The sequence below is a fragment of the Ovis aries genome, chromosome 25 (assembly GCF_016772045.2).
Source record: "Ovis aries strain OAR_USU_Benz2616 breed Rambouillet chromosome 25, ARS-UI_Ramb_v3.0, whole genome shotgun sequence".
Taxonomy (NCBI): domain Eukaryota; kingdom Metazoa; phylum Chordata; class Mammalia; order Artiodactyla; family Bovidae; genus Ovis; species Ovis aries.
The window spans coordinates 7,893,073-7,913,130 of NC_056078.1; the positions used below are offsets into that span (position 1 = coordinate 7,893,073).

Genomic DNA, 20,058 nt, shown 5'->3' on the forward strand with positions numbered 1-20,058 from the left:
TCTCCAGAGTATTCAAGAAGTGTTTCAACATATGAGAAACAGACATATAAAAAAAGCTAAAGTTTCTCCTGTACAGCTTTGAATCCAGCGCTTTGATTTCATTTTAAATGATTAAATCTTACATAGTTAAATTCCCATTTAAGAGCCTAAAGATCATTCTCCATTTTCTGGTTTAAACAATTAAGTCTTGGGAAGCCTTATTTGTTAAATGGCTATTCATTAATACGTTATTTTCACTCTACTTCTACTGTCCCTACCAGCATTGCTACAGATATTCCAAAAAGTGAGTGACTAGGGAGAAAGAGGGCATTAAAAAAATATTGCCATAGCAAAAAATGCTGCAATTATGAGCTGAATGAGTTCAATCATTTAATGGGCTTCAGACAGTAAAAAATCCAGCTGTAACGCAGGGGACCTGGGTTTGATCCCTGGGTCAGGAAGTTCCCCTGGAGAAGGGAATGGCAACCCACTCCAGTATTCTTGCCTGGGAAACCTCATGGACAGAGGAGCATGGTGGGCTACAGGCCATGGGGTCGCAAAGAGTCGGACAGGACTGAATGACGTCCACATTCACCATCAATCCTGTAACAGCGCAGTAATAGAAACTTCACAACTCAAGAGAGAAAGGCAGAAAGCAGATCAGTGTTTGCTGAGGGCCAAGGGGGGTGGGAGGGACAGGGAAGTAATGGCTAAGGGCGCCGGGTTTCTATTTGAGGGGGTGAAAATGTTCTAGAACTGACTGTGGTGACAGCTGCATTTCTGCATGACTACATTAAAAACCACCAAGTCGCACATAGGAAATAGATTAATTCTTTGATAAGTAAGCTATATTCCAATAAAGCTGGCATTCAAAAAAGCTATTGAAAGTTTGACTGGGATTATATTGGAATTTACAGATCAATTTGGAGAATAAAATGTATTTATTATATTGACTTTTTCCCAGTACATGAAAATTATGTAGTTCTGCCCTTATTTGGGTATTCTTTAGTTTCTCTCAACAACATTTTATAGTATCTTATAGAGAAATCTATATATAATTTATCAGATTTATTCCTGGATAACTGCTATTTCTGATGCTATATAAATAGTATCTTAAAAGAGAGAGAACACAGAATTGTTCTAATGTGGGGAAAGAAGATAAATAGAGCATGATATGTATACTAAATCATCAAAATTTTGAAATATAAAATCACTACATGTGGTCTAACAAATCATTTTTTCTTATTTTAAAATTTATTTATAGAAGCCATACAAATATTTAAAAATTAAATTCCATTTAGTCATATTTGATCAATCACATTAAAAAAAGAATAAAATTACATAAACCTATATAATGTTATAAATCAATGCTACCTCAATAAAAATAAATTAAATTTAAAAACATATAAACCTGAAAATATTCTGAAAAACTCCATGACAGGTAGACACCACAGTGAACAAATACGTCCTGATTTATATTGTTAGGTTTCTTAGCTTATAGTGAAAATAGCCGCTTTAATTTTAGAATCTATATTTACCCAATATATGTATTTCTTAGCAAATGCTTTCATGACAAGGAAATTTTATTTTACAACAGTTAAATTTACCCTTAAAGTGTTTAAAGCTGTCCATCATATTGGTGCTACAGAGTGTTTACTATCCTTTAAATTTAAATTAATTGAAATATTATTGCCTAACTACGTTAGTTAGTAGATGGCGAAAGCAGATGGTGGGCTTTTCTTTCATAAATATTTGTTTTCTAATAAAATGAAATAGATAAAAATTGCATTTAGGCTTCAAGTTAACCTTGTTTGAGTTATTTAATGTTTCTGGATCTTAGTCCTTCATCTACAAAAGGAGGTTAGATGAAAACATCTCCATAGTCCCACCTAGCTTTAAAATTCTGTTAATTTCATAATGCTAAGTCGCTTCAGTCGTCTGACTCTGTTCGACCCCATAGACAGCAGCCCACCAGTCTCCCCCGTCCCCGGGATTCTCCAGGCAAGAACACTGGAGCGGGTTGCCATTTCCTTCTCCAATGCATGAAAGTGAAAAGTGAAAGTGAAGTCGCTCAGTCGTGCCCGACTCTTAGCGACCCCATGGACTGCAGCCTACCAGGCTCCTCCGTCCATGGGATTTTCCAGGCAAGAGTACTGGAGTGGGGTGCCATTGCCTTCTCCAAAGGAAACAGCAAAATACCATATGGTCTTACCATTGTTTAAGCAAACACAGTAATGTATGAAAACCAGATGATTTAGTAATTATTAGTTTACACAAAGGACTCTGTATTTTCACCCCAGAATTGGCAAGTTCTCTTAATGTAATTTACACTAAACTTTGAAAAATTACACCTGGTCTTCTGAATCATGATCTTATCCTTACTAACAATCATAGTTATCTCACACTGATATTAAAATGAAAAAGCATACTGTATATGAAAGCATTTTAGAAAAAAGGCTGTTTATAACTGTAAGATATTTTAGACATTTTGCAAAGTATACAAATAAACAGTATGTTCATAAATGGAGTTACTTTTCCTTGTCTGAGTGATGTGACAGACAGGACTTTATCTCAAAGAGACTATCAGAAATTATGCAACCTACAAATTACTTATCTATAATTAAAATTTACTGATAAAAAAATGATTTGATATGAAAATGTTACCTGATCAATGATAGAATTTAGCTTCGTAAGTAACAGAAATCCTCGGCCATGGACAAGGTATTGTCCAAGGGTTGCCATGTGGGTTTCCTCCTCTTCTTCCTCCCTGGCCTCCACTCTCTGGACCACCGCATTGCAAAGCCGGTTGACATCGGTCAGAAACTCACGCGCCAATGAGTTACTGTCAGTGCTCATGACCGAGCTATAAAATAAATATTACAGAAAAGATTAGAAAAACAAAAATGTTGCATAAGACTATTAATATGTGTTTTTGTTGCTATTTGTTTTTAATCGAAGACTGACTTTAAATTACCAGGCATTGGTACCTAACCTTAAAATCTTTCAGACAGTTCTGATCTAGTCTGGTACTCCTTAAATATTCCTGCAAAGCAGAAATTAGTCCTGGGTGTGAAATGACTGAGCAAGCACGGGTAAGTGAAAGTGCTGGGAAAGAAAACACTGGGTGGGTGGTGGCAGTTAAAGTAAATGCTGACTTCCTCTCTAAAACGGCCTTACTCTAGAATAAAAATAAACCCATTATTTATAAAATACTCTTGTTGTACATATTTTGAAAGATAATTGGATCTTTAAAAATATAAACTGTTTTTCACCTGACAGAACCCAAAGACGCTGACATCATCTGTAGGTTTTGAGGCTGTGCAAGTTTTTCAGTCTTACCAGAGGAGATTGGTAGAAGGTAACTAACCAGGAAACACAGAAAATTCATCAGATGTAGTGCTGACAATGCACGTACCTCAACTGAAGGGCTGACACTGTGCACAGCTATGACCAAGTTCATCCAAGGGTACGCAAGAACAACTAGCTCTTCCACAAACGCAGCCCACTGACTATATAAGACACCATCAGTTGCAAGGCATACTGCAACTTTAGAAATTTTTAAAAATGTGAAAAACAAAAAAATTGTGGTAATAATCAGGGCCTATCTTCTAGAAATTAGAATAATAGAAATTAACATGAATTTTTAGACAATTGATGAGGAAATAACTTTAATCCCACTTCCTAAAAGCATAAGACGCCATGTCAGTAAAAAGTATTATATGCAGAAACATCTTTCCATATTTAAAAATGTATATAAAATACATACAGTTACATATATAGGGTATCATACATAAATGATCTATTACCCGATCGTTCCACTCAGACAGTTCGGAAATCTTCACATGAGCTCTTTCTCTGTTTAACAGCTGTATGCTTCCTTTTCAATACATCCCACTGCACGTGTATTCCACATGCAGTGCATGTGTCTCACTAGCAAATACACTGTGACAATGTAGCCGACTGGTCATTGTTGAATATTTAGGTTGCTTCTAGCTTCTTACTACCATAAACAAGCTGCAAGAAACACCTTATAACACCTGCACATTTACCCCATTATTTCCTTGAAGTAGAAACTGCTGTCATATATTTCTGTTAGGTTTATTCTAGATGTCTTATAGTTTTCATCTTTATTCTGAATGGGATTTTATTTTCCATTATATATTCCAACTAGGATACAAAACTGGTATATAGGAGGCCTATAGGAAGAGATTTATTTTGAGATATCCAAACCTAACTCCTGTATCCAAACTTCCTACTGAACTCTCTTACTGATCTTATTGGAATTTCCAGATCTAAAACCATGTCAACTACAAATAACAAAATATGTGAACTTTTCCATCCAATATTCACACACTTTTCACTCTTCTAGCTGCATTAGTTATTAACAGCACTAGCAGAACAACACTGGCAGGAGTGATGGGGGCACTTCTGCTTGGCACAGCAAGAAATACTTATTTCTTCCCACACATCTAATAAGAATGCTGAATTTAACTGAATATTTTTCAGCCATCCTGAATGCCAACTGAAAACATGATTGCACGGCATTTTTCAAAGATTTTTTGGGAACATTTCAAATGCCCAGAAAAAAACAAAGATTCTATAACGTGAGGTTATAGCAAATACTCAGACTTCAGATCTAGCAAGTATTAACTATGTTCAGTTCAGTTCTCGTGCATGGGGGGGATGGGTGTGTGCGTGTGCATGTGTGTAGAGAAATCAAACCTTATGGTACAGGAAAGCTACACTCCACCCACACCTCTTCCACCTCCTTAGTTGTTGTTTTATCATTTCCATATTTATTTTTATAATTTTAATACATCATAGTCATAAAATATTCAGTATCATTTATTTTAAAAACGTATGCATCTTTTTATAACTTTGCTTTTCCCTCTCAACATTAAGTTCATTCCTTTAAGCCATTGTGCAATGTGCCACAGTATGAATAAACCATAATTTACATGTCTAGAAAGTTTAGGTATTTTCACTTTGGGTTTTAATTAACACCATATAAACTATTAGTTTCAAAGTCTTAGACTGAATCAAGTATTTTGGCTTTTAATATATGTTACATTAAATACTCACCGATCTTTCAACACTTCTGTAACATTTAGGGTCTTTATAATTTGAGTTCATGAACTGGACGAAACAAATATTCTTAGAACAAAGCTACACCTACCAAAAAAAAAAAAAAAACAACAACAACAAATAGGATAAAACAAAACAAAGCAGAATAACAATTAATGGCGATAGCTAAACACAAATAATTTTAAAAATTAAAAATTTGACATAAAAACAGAAGCTAGTCTTCATATTTGATGTATGAAACAGCCAACAATTTTTTAAATCTCAAGAGCACACTAAAAAATGCCTGTAGCTTTAAGAATAGGATCTTGAGAGATGACGTCTTGGGACATATTTGATCTGTATCAGACAACCTGATCACAGCTCCCTACACCTCCTCTCCCAACTCCCAACTTATAGCCTCCAGTAAACCACGACAAAGGAGGAAGAATTGGGCACCATCTGTCTTCTTAATAACGAAATCTAGACGGCAGTAGAATATCATCTATATACTATGACAGTCAAGTTATTACTTTCCTGTAAAAGATATTTGAGGATACATGAGAACTCAGAAAATACTACACAGCCAACGAATGAATAAACCACCACCAAGTTTCCTATCCTTTCTGAATTTTAAAAAATGAATTAATCTCCTACATATAACACAGTGAAGGGTATTTCTAGAATACCAAAGGATAAATTCCTACTTCTGGGATAGCAAGGAGATGCTTCTCTGTAGTTTTCTCCTTTGCTATAACTTTTACCAGGCAGAGGCATGAAAAATATTTTCTGATTATAGTTATAAGGCAAACAGTAAGGTTTATTTTGAGCCACAAGCTTTTAAAATCAAAATGACCTTTAATTGCTTGAAGTGAAGTGAAGTCCCTCAGTCGTGTCGGACTCTTTGTGGCCCCATGGACTGTAGCCGACTAGGCTCCACCGTCCATGGGATTCTCCAGGCAAGAATACTGGAGCGGGTTGCCATTTCCTTCTCCAGGGGATCTTCCTGATCCAGGGATCGAACCCGGGTCTCCCGCATTGCAGGCAGACGCTTTAACCTCTGAGCCGCCAGGGAAGCCAGAGCACTGTCTTGAATTTCGTTCAGGTTGACAGACGGTTCTTGTACTACACGCTATTCTAGGCCCTTGAGAATAAACTAGGCAGGAAATAGGACAGAACTGACCTTAGACTACACAGGACTTTGTGTGAATTAGGGAAAAAACACTTTTCCTAGGATGGTGCAGCCCATGGCACACAGCTATCAAAGCACAGGCTGGATCTCAGTCTGACTTGCTCACTCCACTGGCCAACCAGCCGGGCATCAACTGCTCCACCAAACAAAACAGTCCTGGAGTGGAGTCTCAAAACACCTTCCATACCTGCTCCTACTGCATCATCCTTTTATTTTTAACTCTAGAATTACAGACAAGGAAATCACCTATCGAACAATGAGCGTAAGGAGGTACTGTATGAATTGCTCTGACTACTGGCACCCTCTAGCCTCGATTACTACACGATGGAGCCATTTATCTCAGATGCTAAAATGATTCCAGCCAACTCAGGCTGGCTACTAGAAGTGAAAGTTGCCAGAAAACTGGATCCATCTGTTTCTCTTGCTGAGAGACGTTTCCAGGCCAAGCTGAGGGGACTTTTCTAATGCTCTGAGAAAGCCACTTCTTTATTTCCATATTGTACACGGTCCAGCTTGGATATCCATGGAGCTACACTCCATCCAAAATCATAATCCCACCTGCCACAGCAATGAGCTGTGTCCTCCTGCACTCTGCCACCACTCATTATTTACAGCTGCGTTTTGACTTAAAAAAAAATCACTCTATATTATGCTAGGTGTCCATAAAGTATGGAAATACAGTTTTTTAATAGATTGAAAATGTGCCTTTTAGAACATTACATGTTTTTGCCCCTGTGTAGCTACTTATCTGTATGACTGTCTTACCTCCTAGGTAACAAGTTCCTTAAGGCCAGGGACCCTGTCTTGTTACTTTTTGTACTTTATAGCAAAAATGCCAAACTTCAAATTCATCATTACAATTTTCAACTTGTAACTATTGTTATAATGTCATAATAAATAAAACTTGCTCCCAACAATATTACTAGAATTTTTGTACTCTTAAAATTTTACCATAAATGAAATGCATCCTAGCAAAATGCCTATAATCATATAAATGAACTTTTTAGAAAAACAAGAGGTTTCACTTTCTCTAATTCAGCGACTAGCAAAGTGTAAAATATAACCAAAACAAACAAAGAGCTGACAGTGTATCAGTTACACCCTCTGGTTTTATGTCATTAGAAATGACATAAGTGTCATCAGTATGCCATTTAATTAAACAAACATTTATTGAACAGTTACTATACACCAGCTATTATTTTCGACATGAAAAGAAAAATCCCTGTGCTCATGGATTCTAGTGGGGCAGAGACAGAAAAAATAAATGTAATGCCAGCATAAAACAGAATAAGGATACAGAATGACATGAAGGCTATTTTAGATAGGGTTGGCAGGGAATGTCTAAAGAGGACATTCTCAGCAAAACCCTGAATGAAGTAACAACATAGCCCATGTGAGTGTCTGGGGAAAAAGTATTTCAGGGCATTGAGACTAGTGTATATTTGATGCACCAGATACTTAGTGCAAGAGAAAAAAAGAAGTTAGATATTACTACAAAAGTGTGAAAAGTCACTCTTACTTATCAGGGACTGAAGTAAGATGTAGAAAGAAACAGGGGTGTTCCTCTGGAACTGTCTCTCCCGAACAGTGGAAGTCTCCTTCCTGCCCACCCTCCTTTCCCTGCCTAACCTCCAAAAAAAATTTTTTTTTTAAGAGAGACTACCAAGTTTTTTTTATGGCTGTGTGAGGAACAGCCCAGATCATTTACAGGTAAGACTGGTTGGGAGAGAAAGTATAATAAAGTTTACCCTTAGCTCTGTCAAGTCTGACGGGTCTCTTAAGAAGCAAGTAAAGGGTATCAGGTAGGCAGTTGGATGTAACAAGCTGGGTTCAGGTGGGAGGCTCGAACAGGTGAATCAGTTTGGGAGTTATCAGCATGCAGATGCATTTTAATGAGATAATATGGATGAAATAACCCAGAGCAATGCCGTCTGGAAGAACTTTCTGCAATGATGGGACCGTGGCTAGTGGCTAGAGCACTCAACGGCGGGGGCCGGGGGGACCCAGAGAATGAGTGCAAGTGGAGCAGAGAACAGGATCTAGGAGTGAGCCCTGGAGTTTACATCACTGACTTAGGGAGATGAAGAGGGTCCAGCACAGGAGACCAGGAAGGAACAGCATGTGAGGCAGAAAAGATTCAGGAGCACGGTCCTTCCCAGAAACCAAGTGAGGAAAACCTGAAACAGGAAAGAGTGATCAACTGTGTCAATATTGCTGAGAGGTTGAGTAAGATGGAAATGGGGAACTGGCCATTGGATTTAGCAACATGGAAGTTACTGACAGCCCTGTCAAACAGTGTCTCAGTGGAGTGGCAAAGAATGGCGCAGAAATGGAGGCAAGGTGTTTAGAAAACCCTTTAGAGAAGTTCTGTCAAAAAGGGTAGCAAGGAAATAGGTGGCAGCTTGAAGGGGACTCTGGATAAGGGAATAGTTTAGTTTTTTAAGAAAAAAAGATATTATGGCATGTCTGTAAGCTATCATAGCATATTCATGTAGCATGTTTCTCCAACAGAAAAAGGAAAACAGATGAAAAGCTACGAGAGGAGATAATACCAGCAACAATGAGGAGGCAAAATAAAGAGGATCCAATATGCAAGCAGAAGGAACAATGCAATTCAATCAATGGAGTAAGAAGCATGAGAGAGCTCATGAGTACAGACGCAGGAAGATTCGTGTATCTGGCAGCGGGAAGACCAAGATTTGGAGGCTTCTATTTTCTCAGTGAAATAAACCACAGGGTAATCCAGCTGAGAGGGAGGTGTTAAACTGATGAGTGGAACAGTGCCAAAAACAGCAGCCTCTAAGAGATTTCCCACATAGCTGCAATAACTAAAATCAAGTTCCACTGTTCAGTAACTGTACCTATACTACAGTCTAGCTCTCCATGTGTCCCCCGAAATAGAATGACATAATAGATAACATCAAATACCTCATGGGATTCAACGTATATTACAGCCGCAGCATTCTCTTGATCTGTACATGTACATCCCCATCAAAAGCAGAAACTGGGTCATCTGCATGAATTAGTTTTAGAGACTCTCCTTAACCTTTCCTGTCCATCTATTCTTTCTGTAAACATTTGCAAATCTTTTAAAATGATCTTTAAGAAGCTTTTGTGAAGATAACTTCAAACTCACTAAAGTCTATGGAATCTACATTCTTTTTTATAATTTTGGAAGTTTATTCCTCACAATCTTCTAAAAGTTTTCAAATTCACTGTAATAACTCAAAGATTACCAGTTGAGCAACGACATTAACAAATTTTCTCAGAATCTGAACCTGAGGTGTGAATTCATTTAGAATAACCAGAGGTTCTGGTACAATCTCCTCCTCAATCTTGGGCTTACATTTTCTCCTATTATTCTTCTTATTTCTACCCTTATTAATCTGTGTATAGATCATTCTTCATGTTAGAGAAGATGGAAAGAAAACAGAAATTGAGAAGTTTTATTTATTCTCTGTCTCTGATTATAGGGTCAGTTTGTTTAAAAGAAGAATCTAGTACAGCCACTATAGAGAACAGTGTGGAGATTCCTTAAAAAACTGGAAATAGAACTGCCTTGCGACCCAGCAATCCCACTGCTGGGCATATACACTGAGGAAATCAGAACTGAAAGAGACACGTGTACCCCAATGTTCATCGCAGCACTGTTTATAATAGCCAGGACATGGAGGCAACCTAGATGTCCATCAGCAGATGAGTGGATAAGAAAGCTGTGGTACATATACACAATGGAGTATTACTCAGCCATTAAAAAGAATACATTTGAATCAGTTCTAAGGAGGTGGATGAAACTGGAGCCAATTATACAGAGTGAAGTAAGCCAGAAAGAAAAACACCAACACAGTATACTAACGAATATATATGGAATTTAGAAAGATGGTAATGATAACCCTGTATGCGACAGCAAAAGAGACACAGATGTATAGACCAGTCTTTTGGACTCTGTGGGAGAGGGAGAGGGTGGGATGATTTGGGAGAATGGCATTGCAAAAATAAATAAATAAAAGAAGAATCCATTATTTGCTTGTTATTTTCATTTTCTATATAAAAAACGTAAAGGTCAGTTTTGACGTTTTAAAAATCTTAGGCTCATTATTGTCAGAGGGTTGTGTTCCTCTTTTATATATAAACCATTGTTTTGTTATTTGTTTCATATCCTTCTTTCCTTGTCCTGCACATGTTATTTCAAACTCTGAGTTCATTTGGCCACTTTGCCTCTACTTTTTCTTCACATATTATTTTCAACTGTTCAATAAAGACTCTGTCTATGGACATCTTACAACCACTTTCCCTTCTAGAAACGACATATGGCACCTTACCTATCTTTTCTTTGTGATTTAGGAACTCTGTATCTCCAATTCTCTATATTCCAGCTTTGCTTCAGGTCTTTTTCCTGTTTATTATTTATTCACTTACCTATCACTAAACACTCGCTTTGTGCCAGGTACTAAAAGTACAAAGTGGGAAAGCAGTCCCAGTCTCTGCCCACCCCCAGGAAGATCACATTATGTGGCAAAGGCAAACCAATACACAGGGCACTGTGTACTGATAAGAAGTACTGAACCCAATCTGAGTGGTCAGGGAAGCCTCATGAACGAGATAATTTTGAAAAAAGTTGAACAGGTAGAGGGAGAAAAGGAGAGAAGAAAGGCATTCCAGACAGGAAGAGAGGCTCAAGTCAAGTCCCCAGAATTACAGTAAGTTTGGTATCAAAAAAGCAAAAGAAGAAGCAGGAAAACAAGGATGGAGAGAATAGTGATCAAGGATAAATAAAAGGATTTCCTGAGGTGCTGGCTGAAAACTGTGAATTTCTGATGTGGTCAATTTTCGCAAATGTTTCAGATTTTCCAGGATTCAGCTGCTTGGATCTCATAATACAGAATACAGATTGTATCACTGATCTCGAAATGAGGGTCTGGTGAGTGGAGGCAGCAGAAGCATAAGAGGAAGGAATCAGGGGTACAGGTGAAGGAATAATTCATATGGTCAAAAATGGGATACAGGCTGGGTAGAGAAAAGAAAAAGGCCAGGCACATGTTGACACACAGAGAGAAAATTCAGATACTCAATCTCTATGAGAGAGAACAGAGAATGTAGCAAGGAAGATATGGGAATTTGTAGCTTTCTGAATCAAACAGTTTCAGATGATGACAACATCCAGAGTGTGACTCTGCATGTCAGTGTTGGAGGGGAAGTGAAAGGTCACTGTAGTAGTTGAGTAATCATGAAGTTAGTTTTCTGGACAACAGATCATTGTTAGCTCTTCCCATTATGTTCACTAAGCCCTCACAGAGGGTCAAAATTAGGCTCAGAGTATCAGCTCCCTAATTTATTTCCTTTACCTTCTGGAAATGCAGTGGTCAATAAAATAAGCTTTGCTTTTACTGAGTGAGACCTCCCACAGACATCTTAGGAAAGCTGACTTTGATATTTTAGCTCTGATCTGGTTCTGGTTCTGCCACAACCTATTATCCAAAAGATCACAGAATTATGCTATCATCCTCAGTACAATGTATTTTCAAACATTTACCTCCGTGAAATAGGGCTACTTCAGGCCCCTACCCCAGTCATTACTACATATTCTTAACTTTTAGGCATTTAAAAAATATATTATCAATTCTATGCTTTAATCAGTGCTACTAATGATACTACATTTACCACAGAAGATAAAATCTCAACACTATGGCAAGAAGCACTCCAGCGGTCACTAAGTTTCCTCCTCAAGAACTATCAAATAGCGAGTGGTCCTGGTGAGAAGGAGGTCAGAGTCTATTGTGCAACACTGCACTTTTTCACTAATTCATTAATTCGACCAATAAATATGTACTAGTCTGATTATTCACTCTGTTTTTGCTAGTTTCTGAATCTGTTCTGAACAGTCAAATTATTAGTATTATAACAATGGTGAAAACAAAGGCGGGAGATTTGGAATCAAGCAATTACTGTCCAGTCACACAGAGCTCTATGTGTGAAGTTTGACTTCCTCCCCATAAAATGTCCATCCCACAGAGTTGCTATGTGGATCTTCAGAGATTATATGACATCAGGAAACATTTTTGGTAAATGTTTTATGCAGTTCAATTTTAAATGCTTGTGTTAGGTCCATACCATTTCTGTCCTTTATTGAGCCCATCTTTGCATGAAATGTTCCCTTGGTATCTCTAATTTTCTTGAAGAGATTTCTGGTCTTTCCCATTCTATTGTTTTCCTCTATTTCTTTGCATTGATCGCTGAGGAAGGCTTTCTTATCTCTCCTTGCTATTCTTTGGAACTCTGCATTCATATGGGTATATCTTTCCTTTTCTCCTTTGCTTTTTGCTTCCCCTCTTTTCACAGCTATTTGTAAGGTCTCCTCAGACAGCAGTTTTGCTTTTTTGCATTTCTTTTTCTTGGGGGTGGTCTTGATTCCTGTCTCCTGTACAATGTCATGAACCTCCATTCAGAGTTCATCAGGCACTCTGTCTATCAGATCTAGTCCCTTAAATCTATTTCTCACTTCCACTGTATAATCATAAGGAATTTGATTTAGGTCATACCTGAATGGTCTAGTGGTTTCCCCCACTTTCTTCAATTTAAGTCTGAATTTGGCAATAAGGAGTTCATGATCTGAGCCACAGTCAGCTCCCGCTCTTGTTTTTGCTGACTGTATAGAGCTTCTCCATCTTTGGCTGCAAAGAATATAATCAATCTGATTTCAGTGTTGACCATTTGGTGATCTCCATGTGTAGAGTCTTCTCTTATGTTGCTGGAAGAGGGTGTTTGCTATGACCAGTGCATTCTCTCGGCAAAAGGACAGAAATGGTATGGACCAAACAGAAGCAGAAGATATTAAGAAGAGGTGGCAAGAATACACAGAACTATACAAAAAAGATCTTCATGAACCCAGATAACCATGATGGTCTGATCACTCACCCAGAGCCAGACATCCTGGGACAAACAAAGCTAGTGGAGGTGATGGAATTATAGTTGAGCTATTTCAAATCCTAAAAGATGATGCTGTGAAAGTGCTGCACTCAATATGCCAGCAAATTTGGAAAACTCAGCAGTGGCCACAGCACTGGAAAAGGTCAGTTTTCATTCCAGTCCCAAAGAAAGGCAATGCCAAAGAATCCTCAAACTACTGCACAATGGCACTCATCTCACACACTAGTAAAGTAATGCTCAAAATTCTCCAAGCCAGGGTTGTTTTAGAAAAGATGTTTTAGAAAAGGCAGAGGAACCAGAGATCAAATTGCCAACATCTGCTGGATCATCGAAAAAGCAAGAGAGTTCCAGAAAAACAGCTTCTTCTGCTTTATTGGCTATGCCAAAGCCTTTGACTGTGTGGATCACAAGAAACTGTGGAAAATTCTGAAAGAGGTGGGAATACCAGACCACCTGACCTGCCTCTTGAGAAACCTGTATGCAGGTCAGGAAGCAACAGTTATAACTGGACATGGAACAACAGACTGGTTCCAAATAGGAAAAGGAGGACGTCAAGGCTGTATATTGTCACCCTGCTTATTGAACTTCTATGCAGAGGACATCATGAGAAACGTTGGGCTGGATGAAGCACAAGCTGCAATCAAGATTGCTGGGAGAAATATCAATAACCTCAGATATGCAGATGACACCACCCTTATGGCAGAAAGTGAAGAGGAACTAAAAGCCTCTTGATGAAAGTGAAAGAGGAGAGTGAAAAAGTTGGCTTAAAGCTCAACATGCAGAAAATGAAGATCATGGCATCTGGTCCCATCACATCATGGCAAATAGATGGGGAAACAGTGGAAACAGTGTCAGACTTTATTTTGGGGGGCTCCAAAATCACTGCAGATGGTGACTGCAGCCATGAAATTAAAAGACGCTTACTCCTTGGAAGAAAAGCGCTATGACCAATCTAGAGAGCATATTAAAAAGCAGAGACATTACTTTGCCAACAAAGGTCTGTCTAGTCAAGGCTATGGTTTTTCCAGTAGTCACGTATAGATGTAAGAGTTGGACTCTAAAGAAAGCTGAGCACCAAAAAATTGATACTTTTGAAAAGCAAAAATGCTTTTGAACTGTGGTGTTGGAGAAGACTCTTGAGAGTCCCTTGTACTGCAAGGAGATCCAATCAGTCCATCCTAATGGAAATCGGTTCTGAATAGTCATTGGAAGGACCAATGTTGAAGCTGAAACTCCAATATTTTGGCCACATGTTGCAAAAAGCTGACTCATTGGAAAAGACTCTGATGCTGCGAAAGATTGAGGGCGGGAGGACAAGGGGACGACAGAGGATGAGATGGTTGGATGGCATCACTGACTCAATGGACGTGAGTTTGAGTAAACTCCGGGATTGGTGATAGACAGGGGGAACTGGCGGGCTGCAGTTCATGGGGTCACAAAGAGTCGGAAGCGACTGAGTGACTGAACTGATTTTAAATGCTTGACAGTAGCTTAACATGTTCCAACAGAGAGTGCCATCTAGAGGAAGAAAAGATCACTACACCCTTTCCTCAGACCAGTTTGCAGGAAATGGTGGCTCAGAGGTTAAAGCGGCTGCCTGCACTGCAGGAGACCAGGGTTCGATCCCAGGGTCGGGAAGACCCCCTGGAGAAGGAAACAGCAACCCACTCCAATATCCTCGTCTGGAGAATCCCATGGACAGAGGAGCCTGGTGGGCTACAGTCCATGGGGTCGCAAAGAGTTGGACACGACTGAGCGACTTCACTTTCACTTTATGATGATGGAGTTTCCAAGGAAACACTGAAAATAAAAGCAGAAGGTATCTGCATTTTTTGCCTTTTCCTTGTCTTGTGACTTCTACAGTAAACAAGAAGAAAAAGGAAAACAAACAAGAAAAAATGTTATAATAATGAACTTTATTCTTATGGCCTGATTAAAAAGCATACTTTTCCCCACCTAACACCACTGAAGGACTCAATTTTTAATTTTTCATTGAACACCAAAATTTCTGGTAAATTGTCTTTTAAAATAATATTGGACAGGCCAAAAAGTTCATTTGGCTTTTCTGCATGATGTTATGGAAAAATGCAAATGAACTTTTTGGCTAACCCAGTATTAGGTACATACTTACCTAAATCTGCTAATTACAATAGTATTAGAGAAATTATCATCACAAAGAATATTGTTCAGATATGTATGAGGTACCAAAAAACAGAAGACTGCTAAAGATCACAGGATTATTGTGAGACTTACACAAATAATACACAAAATAATTAGCACTCAGTGAATTCTTACTGACTCAGAATCTGTTGCAATTTGAAGCAGCTTTCACGAAAATAAGGGTTGTTCACATGAACTCTTAACTATGCTAAATCCCATTTCATCACAGAGTTTAGTATATATTGATTATAAACTGATTTATGACTTTCCCAAAGATCTCACATATTCTTTGCAACATATCACTAAACATCAGAGAAACTTGAAGAAAAAATGATAACACTATTTTTTATCACTTTGTGCACTTACACAATGGCAGAAACTTTCCACTTCATACTCTCCAACCCCACATTCTATAGGTGACAATAACTAAAGCCAGCATTTCAAGGTCCCATGACGATTGTCTTGGAAGTTATATTTTTGGAGCTAATTAACTGGAACTAAAATAACGACATTTAGAAGACACAGCGTTTCTTCTGTCAGGTCAATTAAAAATCAGACAGTGGGCAAGGAAGTTTCCTTAACACTAACTGTCTCTAAACGTTGCCCAGAATCTTTACTAAAAGTTCACCAGTCTGCAATCTGTACGCCTGCAAACAAGATTCAAAAATCTCTCCCTACACACTTTTGTAACCATAGCACAGAGCCAAACATACAAGAGATTTGGATGGGGGAAGGGAGAAGATACTAGGAAATTATCTCGTTCAGATAATAGAATTCTCTTTAAAGAATCAGCTAGATAAGACATATTGGTTGAGTTAAATTATACAAATCTAAGAAGCAAATAGCTGCTAATCTAGGCTTTACCTTGTAAATGTTTGGTCATACTGGATATATTAAATAATAGCTATCAGAATGATTCCCAACTACAGACTTAAGACAGAAAGTTTACGATGATATTATTTACATACCAAATTATTTTCTTCTTACAAGTAGCCTACTTGCTTTTATTCTAATTGAAGTATAGTTGATTTACAATAATATTACATTAGTTTCAGATGTACAGCATAGTGATTTAATATTTTTATAGGTTATCTTCCATTTAAAGTTACTACAAACTAATGGCTATATTTTCCTGTGTCGTACAATATATCCTTGTTGCTTATCCATTTATTACATATATTTATTAATATAAGCATCTTTACAACCTATGTTATAGTGGAAAATAAATATTCTCTTGAGAAAATCGAAGTAAAATTTGAAAGTCACTGAATATGAAAAAGTAAAACATATTTCATGGGCTTATTTTTATAAAATCCTTGGAATTTAAAATGAGAATTAAAGGGTGTGACACTTCAACAAAGTTCTAAATTAAATAGCTGAATCGGAGATCCATAAAAACTACCTTAGTGATAATATAAACCTTTTTTTGCAAGATGAATCACAATCCCATAATTACTGATAATTCACCATACTTGAGAATGATGTTCAACTTCCATTTAATGATTAACTTCAAAGAAATTATGACAGTTGTTTCAGATTATAGCTGTTGTTTAGAGCTCAGGCGCTTCTTGACAAATATTGAACTTGATTTTCTGAATTCTGCATGAAAGAATATTTGGTTCACAGTCAGGATGTCACACATTCTTATGAAGTTTAGACTGGTCTCCAGCTCCTTGAATACTAATGTGGTATTCATGGAAAAAAAAAATGTCATTAAGGCTTTGAACTCTGGACCCTAAGGAGTCTGAGTAACTACCCCAGTCCCCCTGGGGAACTGAACTGACAGTTCCAATTTGGATGGCTAACACACTTGTCACGGCCCCCACCTAGTACCCTGTCAAACAAGGGGAGAAGGTGTTCCCACACATCCACGTCATTTGGGGTGGCTCTGATGATCAAGGAAAGGGGTCCAAAAGTAGGGCAGCACATGTGAGGCAAACCCTAGGGCCAGTTAAGCTTGACGACGTTAACACCAGCACTTCCCCAAACCTTCTTCCCAGGGTTCTCACAATGCCACTTTCAGGGGCACTGCAGTTTAAACAACCTGGAGAAGAGCCTTATGGATACAAATACCTCATATAACATTGTCTGCAAAGCAAATCGTTTACAGTCTGAATAACTATCTTAACAGAGCCCACTCCAGTACTCTTGCCTGGAAAATCCCATGGACAGAGGAGCCTGATGGGCTGCAGTCCGTGGGGTCGCTGAGAGTTGGACACGACTAAAGCGACATAGCAGCAGCAGCAGCAGCAGCAGCAGCAGCAGCAGCAGCAGCAGCAGCAGCAGCAGCATCTCCCTCAAAATTTTACATTAATAGATAAGAACTCTAAGGCAGACGGAGGTTAAGAGATTTCCCAAAAGTCACAGGGCTTTACATCTTCAGATTCCTATCCAATATTCCTCCTAATATGGCATGAAATTTTTGAGAAACTTTGCATAGCCAAACCAAAAAAGAATGCCTGCAATGCAGGAGACCGAGGTTTAATCCCTGGGTTGGGAAGATCCCCTGGAGAAGGGAAAGGCTACCCACTCCAGTATTCTTGCCTGGAGAATTTCATGGACTAAATAGCCTGGCAGGCTATAGCCCATGGGGTCATAAAGAATCAGACACGACTTAGTGATTAACACTTTCACAGCCAAACTATATCTTTTAGAATATTACCTGTCAGAGCATTCTAGCGATTGGGTCTGGCACTAAGTGTAACTATAATTAGGCAGTAATCACGCCTATCTGTCCTCCAGGCAATCTATCCTGCCATCCTAAACTTCTCAAGGTCTTCTACAGGTCCATTATCATTTTCCACGCTTCCTCATGTCTCATTCACATCAAGAAGTGAACTGAAAAAAAGAAAATTCTGCTCCTCCTGGAAAGAAGTATTTATACTTTAACAAAAAGTAACACCTTCCACTCTAATGGGGATTGCAACATAAGAGGGATAAAAGTTGACTGGCTCTGACCTAGTGTTCCATATTAAATATATAGGACTATATAATAATCCTTAACTAGTAAATGTGGAGGAAAATTTGATTGGCTCAGAAAGGAGAGGTCATCCTGGCTCCTTGTACAAAAAAGTGGCCAGGAAATGAAGAAACCCAGGCACAGTGTAGCAAGGCAGAATTGTAAAGGAAATTCCAAGAAAGTCACACCCAAGTGTATCACACTAAAGCCCTTCAACAAGCAGTTCGTTTTCTCTAAAACAAATTGGACAAACAGATAACTCAAAAGATTATCTGTATTTGATCCTGAGCACCATAAAAGAATGGAAATTTTGAGACACTGTGGCTGCACCAAAAGGAACGATGAAGGACCATCAAGTAAATCATCTCTTCGGACTGTACATTTCTACTAGGAATAATTGTGCTAGAAGTTTTATAGTGAATAGCTCATCCATCTTCATAACAGATCTCTAGATTTTTACAGAATGATAATGATGGTGATACATCTAATACCTACCATGATTAATTACTATACATTGGGCACTTCTGTAAGCACTCTATTGGAGTGATTGGTTTAATCCTCATATACTCTTATTTGTCACATGTTGGAAACTGAAGCACAGTGAGGTTAGGTAACTGCTCAAGGTCACAGAGCTACAAGTATCAGAAGCAGGATTCAGAACCAGGCAGTCTCTCTGTATTCTATCAAATTTCTCTTCTTCAAAACAAACATAGACTCCTCCCTCCAACAAGTCAGCTCTTCCTTCCTCATTCCTATTTCAGTTAATGGCCTCTACCCAGCCACTCATGAGAAAAAAAAAAAAGAATGGCACTTCATCTGGGGCCTAGTCAATTCCTCCTGACAGCTGGCTGGTTCGCCTCTGCATCTCCTACTTGCTACCTCTGTGACCTTAGACTTGATTTCCTCTTAAGTCTCAGCTTTTTATCTATGAAACCGAGTTCCTAGGAGCACCTCGAGTTGTTGTGAATGTTAAAACTAAATGAGATAGCACTCTGCCTGGCAGACTGTAGAAAGATCAATAATTGTCAGCTGTTATGATCATCACCTTGAATCTGGTCCTTCCCCTCTCATCTTATGATGAAGCATTCTCCGGTCCTCATCTCTCTCACTTGCAATACCAACAACCTCTTAATTGGTCACTTTTCCTGGTGTATTTCCATTCAGTTCAAATTCTACAGCTGCTAAAAATGTCAGCCACATTCCTTAAAATCATAAATGGCACTTCAATTCCTAGGGAATAAGACCCTAATTCCTTATTATCATGCTATAGAATTTCCTCCACTATCTTTTTTTTAAATCTCTCAACACATCTCAAAACACAATGTACTATGCTGTAATTCCCCCTAAAAGGTTCTCAACATTATTTCACTGTTTGGTTTTTTTAAAATTATGTTGCTGTTGCTACAAAATTCCCGTTAATTACCATTACTTTTCTAAATGCCTGTATCTTAGGACTCACTACATTGTATTACAGGATTACACTGTTTCTTTCAAAGCTAGATTATACTTTAAGAAGGGAAATCAGGTCTTAATTGTTTTAAAATAAGTCAAATAGTAAGAGCTCAATAAATAGAAACCAATTCATTTAATACTAACTTTGACAGTAAACATTTGTTACTCAAATTCTTTTATGAAATATTCCCACACCTAAAGCACTGAGAAACAGGCACATTTACAAAAGCCTTTCTCCATTCCACGACAAGAACTTAATGCATTAAGGAAAGTGCTACAGAAACACCTAAAAACCTTTACTAAAATTTTTTAGATTAGAAACAAAGAA

The 20,058-nt window shown here is 38.2% G+C and overlaps 1 protein-coding gene across 7 annotated transcripts in view; it reads right to left on the minus strand.

The window, feature by feature from the left end:
* LYST (lysosomal trafficking regulator) overlaps window positions 1–20,058 on the minus strand; it is a 165,402-nt gene that overhangs the window by 133,516 nt on the left and 11,828 nt on the right. For 4 of the 7 annotated variants that reach the window (XM_060406739.1, XM_042241067.1, XM_027962326.2 and 1 more), the window contains exons 2-3: window positions 5,062–5,151; window positions 2,644–2,842 (exon numbers count right to left, since the gene is read on the minus strand). In XM_060406739.1, coding sequence (XP_060262722.1) covers window positions 2,644–2,835 — 192 coding nt within the window. In that variant the 5' untranslated portion in view covers window positions 2,836–2,842; window positions 5,062–5,151. The remainder of the gene's footprint in view (window positions 1–2,643; window positions 2,843–5,061; window positions 5,152–20,058) is intronic. The other 3 variants (XM_060406737.1, XM_060406738.1, XM_042241066.1) reach the window with 1 other exon arrangement.